An 11,272-nucleotide genomic window follows, 5' to 3' on the forward strand; every position below is an offset into this window, starting at 1 on the left:
AAAGTTTTTAAAAAAAAATTGAAATTATATATGTCCAACCACTGATATTGTGAATGGAAGTACTCGACGCTATACAAATTTGCCCAAAATTAAGTGTTGATGCTAATTTCTATCATAGTTGTACAGGTACATAGCGCTCGTACTCTTTCAATAATTACGTATGAGATTATGGTAATGTGGGAGGAATTGGTAACTTTGGTACGCAAAGTGTTTAAAAAAAAGTATTTATCAGAACTGATATTTGATAAATTTACATTGAAAAATGTTTTAAAAAAAAATTCATAGTACAAAGTGAGAATTGTTAGAGACATTGAGAGTGAAAATGGAATTAACAAAAAGGTTTATGAAGTTGAAGAGGACTCCCGATAAATAAGAGAAAATTAGAAAATATCCTTTCTCTCATACCACCGTTTTGATACATAATCCAATTTTTATGACAATGCAAAAATTTCTCGTATCGAATTCGAAGGGCCATGCTATATATTATTACTTTAGCCTTTTAAAATCAAGATACGGACCATCATCAAATTTGATTTCTCCCCGTTCAGCATTTTGTTTCCCTTCAAAAAGAGTTGTTGACCTTTTGTTTGATACTTCTGTCAACATTTAGCGGATTGAAGTTTCCAAATTTTCTCACAAAGTAAAGCCGTGGCCGACTTGTTCATAGCATTGAAAGGCGATGTCTGCAAAAGCACATTTTGGAACCACAAAACTAAAGATTCGCATCTTCTTCAATTGCGTCTATCGAGTTACACGGCATTCGCAAAAATGAATTATTATAGGACCCCTTTCCCTGTATTGGCAGAAACTGACTAATTCTCTTCATATTTTTCCACAAAGAACTGTTGCCTGCTGTTGATCACACGAAAGCATCATGTTATGTGACACAAATTATGAATGCCACTTTAGCAAATAAAATAAAGATAAAAATATTAAATGAAATACTTCTTCTGATTTAAAAGCATTCTAACAATATATTTATTTCATGCACAGTGGACCATACATATAGCCGTTTAGATTCAGTGGGCTGTCAACCAAAGCTTTGCAAGTAGAGCTGCTAATTAAGTTGACAAACAGGCACGTGCATGCGCTTCATATTAACTAGGCAACCCACCATTCAGCGCCAAGAAACCAATTATGGAATGACCCATCTTATTCTTTTTGTGATGATCGTTAGTAAATAGTAATCTAGTAACGAATATGGTTTGCTAGTTTCATTAGTGTTCACGAGCTTTTTTTTGGTTTTTTGTAACTTTGGGTTCATGTCGAAAAGTGTTGACCATACGAAGCTCCTAACTTATTATTGCTCCAACTAGAGGTGTTAAAATGAGTAATTCGCGCAAACACTGAGCTAAAGTTTAGTGACCACCACAAAGGGGGCCAAATCCCTCTTTGGATTGTTGGTCGGGATTTCGAACATTACCTGTAATGAAAAAAATTCAAAAGAAGTGTCAAAACACCCATTTTGTCTAATCAAATCTGAATACTTGCTAACCCCATTTTGTAGAATAAGATAGATTATGTTATATGAATGTTATTGTTGCGGCAAAAAAAAAAAAAAAAAAAGAGTAAGTTGTGCGGTTTCAGTTGGTCGTAAAATGCATCATAGGTATAATTAAGTTAATATATTTATATCCATTTAATAAATGAATTAAAATGAGTCAACCCATGTATACATAAATGAATATGGGAATATCCATTTATGACCCATTTGAAATTCTATTTGCATTTTTTTGTTTTTCGAATGTTATTTGACAAAGAATAATAATATTATTTTACTCTTATTGGGCTGATGAGAAATTCAAATTTATCAATCCATTTATACCTATTTAATAAATATATCAAAATGAGTCAATATGAATATACTCAACTACCTATTTATGACCAACCTGAAATTTTATTTGCTTTTTTTTTGTTTTTCCATATGTTATTTGACAAAAAAATAATAGCATTTTATTGTTATTGGATTGGTAAGAAATTGAAATTTATCAGCTTAACATCCAAATGTGCAATTTATTTTACATGGATATAAATTGATAATGCAAGTCAATCCATTACTCACCAATTAAATAGGTTTAGTGGAGTCATCTATTTAAACCCATTGAAAATTCATTACGTAGCCAAATTCACTTATTAATAAGCAAATTTGGATGAGTTATATAACTAGATTGGGAGGGGCTAAATCCGCATCCTTATATCCTAAATCCACACCCTAACAATCAATATGACAATTAAGTCCCTGTCACTTAATGACTTTCACTTATAACTTTTAACACTTCAAAATTATTATTTCATACAATGAAAACAATTTGCCATAACACTATTCTTTCAATTATTTTCCTAATTTTTGAAAAATTCACTGCATGTTGTTTTTAATAATTTGTACTGCATCAAGATCTTTAAACAATAATAAATTCATGAAACCAATCAAGTTACGTAATACAGTTAGAGATCATATGTACTTCAAGGGTGTTACTACATAAATAATTTCATCATTTCAACATAATATATATGCATCCTATAAAAGAAACTGAAAAACTGCCAAAAGAACATCCGATGATGCATAAATTTGGTATACTGTTTAATTAACAGCCAAAACCTCCAATGGGGTTACATATAAATGCCGAAATATAAGCAATTCTTGCAAGGAACATGGATACTATGATAATTTTGATTGTTATATACTAAAAAAACAAAAAATAAAAATAAAAATAAAAAAGAAGAAAAACAAATTAAAAATACACATTACACATCTTATAAGCTGAAGATTTTTCAAAACCCATGAGACTTTTGTTGAAAACATTTAGAAGAAAAGGTAATTGAAGAAATGGTTAAAAAAACGATGTTAAGCAAATTATTTGCAAGTATAAAAGTATAAATTTCGAATTGCAAAATCTTAGAAGAAATTTACTTAACCAATTGAATTGTAATTGACACATGGTTTTAGCCTCCAGAAAACGGTCACAGCCGGAAGGAAAAGCGGGCAAGGGTTGGTGGAAGAAATTAATCCCACTCATTCGTTGATTAGTGATTACTGCTTACTTTTGATGAAAAGAGTCATACCCTTGAAAGTACGATTATACTAGTAATGAGCATCTTTTCAACAGGTTAGGATTTTGATGTCTAAACACTTAAAACTTTCCTCTTGTAGCCCTGTTTGGATTGTCATTTTCTGACGGAAAATTGCGTTATTTTTCGTGATCACATTTTCATATTACCTTTTTTTCTCACATACTCAAATCGTTACAGTAAATTTTTCATGAAAAATCATAGAAAATGCAATCCAAACGTTCTAGTCATCGTAAAAATGACAATGAAGTCTCGAACAATTGCTCATCAAGAATCTTATATCTTTGATAATCGAGTTATATAATGGATAAATGGGAATCCATTTTGTCGATGAGAAAAGAAACGGAATATCCATTTTGGATTCATAAGTTTATTGGTTTTGATACCAAAAATGATCATTTATAATCCGAACACAGTCTTGTTCAAAAGTCCATTTGCCATGGACGATCACATCAGCAAGTGAAAATGCTTTCCAATAGGCCTTATGTTGATTGTGCTTTAAGGGCAACCCAAAAATTTTCTGCCTTCCACGTAAAGCACGGATAAACACAACTCTAATTTTCTTCAATTAATCCCTATTCAGTTCCCAATTTAATTTCACTTTCTGGGCACATACATTTGGCGCCTAAGTTTAAATCAGACAACTGAAATAACGACCTAACGGTCAAGTTGTTTCTTAAACATTCCAATTTATGTCATCTTCAATCCTAGTAGACAACATTTGAGGGGTCCAAAATTCCCAGTAAGTCTCCATCATCCTTCGAGATATAAAAGGAGCTGCTCAGTGACATATGATGCAAACAAATCCCAGAATAATCTCCAAAAGGTAGCATCAAAAAGTTAGTCCATTATAGATGGTTCAATCTCTTCCTATAAATTTCTTAAGATTTTGATCAGTGTTTTTGCAGAGATCATAGAACTGCACCAATAAAGCTTGACGGGCATAATGTCTGCTGAGGAGCTCAAGATTCGCGGCGAGCTGGAGATGGATGTCGAAAGAGAGCTAGAGGAAGAAATCAAAGAAGGAATATGCCATCTTGCTTTTAGGCTGCAGAGGCTATATCAGCAGCAAAAAGAAAGGCATGCCAAAGAATTATCTAAGCTTGGCATTAAAGGTCATCAACAAGGTAACGTGAGTAGCAGAATTCTGTCTGAGGTTAACATCAATATCAGAATGGAAGGTGGAACAAAGATTGAGATAAAAGAAATCAAGAAACAACCTGGCGAAAATCGCATGAGCACTCTGAAAACTGAGAGTACTGCCCGAGGAGGATTCATGCCTGCTACTAATTCTGCCAAGAAATTTGACTGGGCCAAGAGTCTTCGATCAGCTGGTCCGGGTTCTAGAGTTGATTGTTCTAATCAATCTAGAGTACTTGGTAATAAAGCTAAAATAAGTGCTTCTCAGCAGCAGCATAAGCTGAATATGGGTGTCAGGACAAAAATGCTGGAGCAAAATTTGAAAAAATGAGATGTCTTTTGAGCTGATTTTGGTTTTTCTGAGAGTTTCTTGACTTGAAAATAACGTAATTGTTTGGAGGAACTTTGTGTGTGCGTGCGTGATATAGTATTAAGAAAATCATTTCACTATCCAAACAGCTAGGAGAATGGAGTGCTACATTTTCAGGAAGGAATGAGAGTCGAAACTTGGCATATTTTGCTTAAGAGTGTGATTTTGTCGTTGCCCTTTATGTAAAGATTTTGATTGCAAGAATATATTGGCCGGTGCCATTTCTTTTCTCCTTCAAGCTCTCAATTTTTAAGCTCTTAATTTTAGGGCAACAATCAACAATTGTAAGAGAACAAGGGCGGAAAATTGCTCCTGTTTTCTTATTGTCCGGTAAAACTTTGCCCCTTCGGGTTCTCTCCCCACATACAAAAAGAAAAAGCTTATAAACTACCTTGACTTGGAGAATTTTGGGTGGATCGAGCCTGCGAATTATGAATATCATATATAGTTATTATAAATAACTTCAAGCACGAAAAGTTTGCAGAATACGAACATTTCAAGCATGATGAGTATAATCTAAGAAATATCTTGATTCGGATATGGGCTTCATCAAATGGACATCATTCAATGCCTTGCGAAATGAAGCCCAAATTCCTTCACCCCAAATTCTCTGATATTGCAGTGTAAAATTGCCCCCAAGTCAATGTGGATAGCTAGCGAGGAGTGCGTAAATATACAAGTGCATTTCACCGTTAATCTACAATAGCCCATACAGATACTACTGAACACAGGGCCCAGCATAGCTTTGAAGGCACAATAAATAAAACCTTTTTCTCCACCGGTCATTGACACTTACTGACTCAACAAACTTTAACCCCAGAGCATACTTCAAAAGCCGGCAACTCTTGGAGCAGCCCCAGGAGACTTATCTACCCAGCAAACCCCAACCCCTTCCCCGATGTGGGACTAGAACTCACACAACCACCCTGCTACTAAGAAGTAGCATTAGCTAATGGTGGTACTAGAACTCACCCCAACCACCCTTCCCCGATGTGGGACTAGAACTCACACAACCACCCTGCTACTTATCTAATTGACACTTGGTCCAGCCTAATGGTGGTCATGTTCCCCTTAAACTCAAAGAAGTAGCAGCTAGGATTCAATGCCAATTCTTTTCTGAATAATTTATGATACTGTCATTGTCACGGGGCACAATCCGACCGCCTTATTCAATCTCACAAGAACTATATGAAAATTTATTTAAAAATCTGATTATATGTTGAAAATCTAGGACCCGGGGTTTTAACAATTCTTGTAAAGACAAATCCTTGCCATTTTAATATGCATAGGTAATAGGAAAATAACTTCACAGCATGTTTCCTTTGGAACATCGAAAAGAAACAAGGGAGGAAGAAGAAGAAATATTATTGGAATTTCGATCCAAGCTTTGGATCTATCGACTTTCTCGAACACGAAGCTTATCCTATAATAATTCTGGATTATTTACCCCCCAAAAAAAAAAAAAAGTCTGCATTTTTCTGTAAGAACACGCACAAACACTACTGTTACATTACGTATCCATGCACTGGTCACAACACACTAGACAACGCTATTCTCTTTCCCAATGAAAAGAATCAAGTGATGCAACAAACAGGTAATCTCAGAGATGATTCGACAACAACATTATTTTAATTGCTCTCCCAACTAATTAATAGTACAAAAATCTGGTTCAGCTCTTTCCTTCCCGAGATGCACGTCCATCCATGATCCAACACCAGACGTTTTCTAGTAGAATTAATTGATTCTACTTTCTTCCTCAGAATCGAAGGTTACTCAATCATAAGAACCTAGTTGGGCACCACGGAGTAGATTTAAAAACTCTCCTTGACGTAAGTTAGGGATCAAATACTTTGACTTATATATATATTTTTTAGATTTTTTGAAAATTTAACCAACAAGTGCGCAGCACCCGTCGTCTGATACGATGATAGTTCAATTTTCCTTGAATTCTCCGTTAATTTTTTTGATCCACCCCTTCTCTTAGTATAAAATAGGAGTAGAAGTGAAATAAAAATTATTGTGTCGACAAAAACAAAAGAAAACACCAGTTTAAAATACACTCGAAAGACATGTAATGCCATTTCATATTAGTCAATTATCATCATGATATCTTTATCCTTCGGATCGGACTACATGTGCTACCACCATTTTCATCCTCAAAAACATAATTAACTACCTTCTCTGACTTGCACATTTATTTATAAAGATAAAGAAATAAGTTGAAAAAACGTGTACTAAGGAAAAATATATATATTATACTAGCAAGGAAAGAATGCTTACTAAGGAAAAAATAATGGGCCTATTTGACAAGCAAATTTTTGATCAAATTTGTCTATTACAAGTTTTTTAACAACTTTAGTCACAGTAACTTTAAAAAATTTATCAAAATTTTAAAAAATATACACTTCAAAATATTCAAAATTTTTTATAACTTCTACAATAAACTACAGTAAAATTTTAGACAATCACCCAAAAAAACTTATTCGTCAAACGGGACTAATATTATGCTAGCTAGGACAAAATGTGTACTAAGGAAAAAATAAGTACTTGCATTCTTGCACAATGAAATTCAATTCAACTGAAAAAAGAAAGAAAGAAAAAATGTTACAAGAACTCTAGCATTGCAAGTGAAACAGTCAAGAAAGGCAGGTTTGATATTTAATGGTGCACTGAATTGAACTAGCTAGAGATGATGTACCACCTCCCACTGGTCCTTATGGGCATTGTACTTAGTCAAGCAAACCAATGCTCCAACGCCATTCTCATGAATCATTATATTATCACAGAAAAGAAAGGGATTGAGAGTGGAGAACGAGGAAGCACGACAATGAATGCAAGCATACGATCGGCGTCTGAAGATGGGAAGAAAAAAGTGCATACATTGAATTCCATAAAACCCCAGGCCAACATCTCATGAGTTTGCCAGTTTGGAATTCAGGACTCGTCCTCCCTAACCTTAAAGCTTCCGAACCACCTTCCATGGCACAATCAAAGCACACTGTGCCAGTGGTGGCGCAAGCAAACTTCTTTTCCAATACTCAACACTTCAACTATATTCATTCCATGCTTCAATCAAAGCACATTTTGCCTGTGGCGGAACAAGCAAACTTGTCTTCCAATGCTCAATACTTCAACTAGATTCATTAGGATTGCACCAACATTTAACTCAATAATAGCTAGTAATATATGTACCCAGACACATCAAACAAAAAAAGAATCCAACAAAAAAGAAAAAACTGAAATAGCAAATTAAAACGATACCAAGTCTTAGAATACAACATGAAATCTAAAGAAAGTCCTGACTTAGTTAAACTGATTAAAGACTAAAACTAGAACTGAAATTTCCCTCACAACCCCATCTCAACTCTTCTTAAACCTTCTCCTTCTACTTACAAGCAATATGTAATATATAACATATGAGTAACAAAATAAACCCTCCATTATAGTGGCCAACTAGAAATAGATAACCATAATGATTCTTCCCCTCTTCAGCTACCATTTTTTTTCCTTTTCTTTAACTAGGGTTTCTTACCAAGGGTATGCTTGTTATTATGCATCCAAACTTTAAGCACCTGCCTTTTGATTCCAAGCTCATTGCATAATTGCTGCACCACTTCTTCGTCTTGCTTTTGAATCTTCCACCCCAACTTTTCAGCTAAATCTGACATCTTCTCCTTCTGCTCCTGGCTAAATTTGGTCCGAAACCGCTTTTTCGACGACCCCACAAACCCTCCACCACCACCGCCACTCCCGCCGCCGCCGCTGGTGTTCATGTTTGACATGTCCTCGTGCTCCCCTCCACCGGAAATCGAAGGCAGGGCTAGCGGCCTATTCTGCTGGGGAGGTGACACGTGGAGGTACCCCGATGGGGTACGGTAAGTTAAAAGTTGCGGCGGAGGCGGCGGCGGTTGCTGGTGGTAGTGGTGGTGGTATAAATGAAAAGGGTCGTGGGGGGGCAGGCCGGGGAGGGCTTCTTTGCGGTGGAAGTTACGATGGCAGTTGCAGGCGGCGCATTTGAGTGCGTCGAGTGTTCCTTCAGCTCCAGCAGCTAAGAACTCGCCGCAGCCATCGACGGCGTGGCCGCCAATGCCGACGGCATGGTTCTTTAAGCATTCTCGGTACCTGGGCTTTCTCTGGGAGGTTGGCTCAGCTGACATTTCCACTGGGCTTGGTACTTTGTTGGAGACCCGAGTGGAGTTCGAGTTGCCCAGTGAGTCGTAACTCGGACCCAGCTCCATCTCAACTCCTTCATTCTCTTCTTGATCCTCAAACTCCATGTTTTCTTAGCTAAATTGACTACCTAATTATCTCCCAAGTCACTACTTTTTTGTATCTGTATAAATAGTTGACAGTACTTACTCTAACTTAAACCCTAGGAGAGAGAGTTACCGTCTACCTGAAAATGCCTTATCTTTTAACTCATGGAATTAGGATGATAAGACAAATGAGAAATTGTGGACAAAAATCTTCTTCATCATGGGCTCAACTTATCTAATCTGTTTATCCTACATTAAATGTATTTTAAATTAAATGCCTTTGTATTTATCCTGTTATATAATAAAAGAAAAGCACGCATATGTATTGGGATCTGTAATAGAATAATACTAGTTAGTTTTAAATGAAAAGTAATGCAAGTATTCAGTATTCTTTTTTTTTTTTTTTTACTATTTCAAGTGTATTTAATGTAAGATGAAAAGCATATTTTGCAGTTTTAAACGTTCTATACAGCGCGATTATATTCATTTGAACAAATTGTAACTCTATTTCATTAATAGTATAAATTATCTTAAACATAGGCCTTATTTGGCAGACAAGTTTTTTACCAAGTTTGTCTGCTACAAATTTTTCAAAAACTTTAATTACAGCAATCTTTAAAAATTTTTGAACTATACACTTCAAAATATTAAAAAAAAACACACATTTAAAAATTTTTTAAAAACTTCTACAGCAAATTTTTAGACAAACATCCAAAAAACTCACTTATCAAACGGGGCCATCCACAATTTAAGCATAAACACTTATTTGCGAGTTTCATATTTGACGTTGAAAATAATGTACATCACATTTTTAAATTTCAAAATTCGGCCAATCAAAATCATGGGCCTTCTGACCAAAATGTCTCTAATTCAACATTTGCTTAGGAGTTCGGACCAATATGCTATTCGAGATCGAAGATTGAAAATTGAACTACAGATTCTACTTTCACCCCAAAAAAATTACAAAATCTACTATTAGTGCATGAAAACACACTATGTGCACTACATAGTACTCCGATGTACCAGTACCAGTCATTGATTATCAAATAAAAATGATAAAGTCATCTTTCACCTGATAGGCTCTCACCTTCACTTGAACAAAGATTATCAATATCACACAACTATTATTTGGTTTAATATATGCAACCGTTACGGAAGATCATATTGATATATCAATATATATGGATTGTTTAGCGTATCTAACCGTTTTAAACATTACGATGTACCATATACTCATATCAAGTGATGCAAATGGAATATCTAATATTTCCTTATAATAGATCATGGATGAGCTTACTTCAATCTTCCTTCTTTTTTTTTTTTTTTTTGGGTTGTTTCACAAACCAGCACTTAGAAATTAATTCTTTCTGTCTTTCCTTCCAGAAAGAATTCCATGGTCACCGGCTACTGCCGGTAGGGAATTAGGGAGTAAAATTGCCACACTGTTTTAATCTCTCAGTCATTTTGTTTTTCTCACTTTCCAGCGAAGTGTAAAATAGTACCTAGTGCAGACACAGAGTATGTGGTGCAGTACAGTACTATCAGTTTTGCAGAGAAAAGCAGCCCAAAAAAAAAAAAAAAAATTCACAAAAGAAATTTAAGCCACGCGCTTTTCCTCATTCTCGCGTCATCATTCATCACAAAGTTCATAACTGATGCGCACGCATTTCCGTACCAAACGATTGAAGTGACGTCTGCATGGGTCCACACTGCTACAATCAGGAGTCAGGAGAAGGAGGCGCGTGGATAGCGGCGCGTTAACAAAATACATAGTAAGCCGTGGAAGAAGAGGGTGGTAAGTTGGGTTGAGAGATGCAACAAATTACTTTAATACTCAAGTCGAGTTCAATTTGATAAGAATTTATTTTGCGTTTGGTTTGTTAATTACTCAAATCAAAGATGAAGAATAATATTTTATGGTTGATAACATTCAAATTCCATAAAAAAATTCATTTAGATTTGATTCAACAAAAAAAATTAAAATTGAACAAAATTTCAATTTTTTTAAAATAATAAAATTGCTCTAGTGATTATGGTCATTGAACAAAATTTTAACTTCGTTAAAATAATAAAATTCATTATGGTCATTTACACCCTAGTGATAGTGTCTCTAGTCATGGTGGGTTACCAAGGAAGCCAACTCAGGATTTACCCAGTAAAACTTTGTTGGAATTTAAGGGAGTGGTGTTGTATTATAAAAAAAGTTAGGTTAAATTACCCAAGAAATTTCCTAAAGTATAAAATATAATCATTAGCTTTTAATTCTTTATTTATTTTAAGTTTTAAATTAACCTCTCAATAATAATAAAAATGTCAAATTTTATTGCTCCTATTTTTGAAACTATGGGTATCATAAATTCTTAGATGTAAGAGAATTGGGTAAAAAATGAAAAAATCCCCTGTGGTAAATCTAATACATAGAAAAATCCCCCATGAT

The 11,272-nt window shown here is 34.8% G+C and overlaps 2 protein-coding genes across 2 annotated transcripts; one reads left to right on the forward strand and one right to left on the reverse strand.

Moving 5' to 3' along the window:
• The first annotated feature begins 3,977 nt into the window (after nt 1-3,977).
• On the forward strand, nt 3,978-4,766 carry LOC113698070 (uncharacterized). The gene has a single exon (XM_027217740.2). The coding sequence runs from the start codon at nt 4,016-4,018 to the stop codon at nt 4,538-4,540; it is 525 nt and encodes a 174-aa protein (XP_027073541.1). The 5' UTR covers nt 3,978-4,015; the 3' UTR covers nt 4,541-4,766.
• A 3,028-nt stretch (nt 4,767-7,794) lies between these two features.
• Nucleotides 7,795-9,080, reverse strand: LOC113698694 (zinc-finger homeodomain protein 2-like). Its single transcript, XM_027218599.2, has one exon. It carries the CDS (start codon nt 8,854-8,856, stop codon nt 8,098-8,100), a length of 759 nt encoding a protein of 252 aa, XP_027074400.2. The 5' UTR covers nt 8,857-9,080; the 3' UTR covers nt 7,795-8,097.
• Nucleotides 9,081-11,272: the final 2,192 nt, after the last annotated feature.

This window comes from Coffea arabica, chromosome 7c, assembly GCF_036785885.1.
Source record: "Coffea arabica cultivar ET-39 chromosome 7c, Coffea Arabica ET-39 HiFi, whole genome shotgun sequence".
Lineage (NCBI taxonomy): Eukaryota > Viridiplantae > Streptophyta > Magnoliopsida > Gentianales > Rubiaceae > Coffea > Coffea arabica.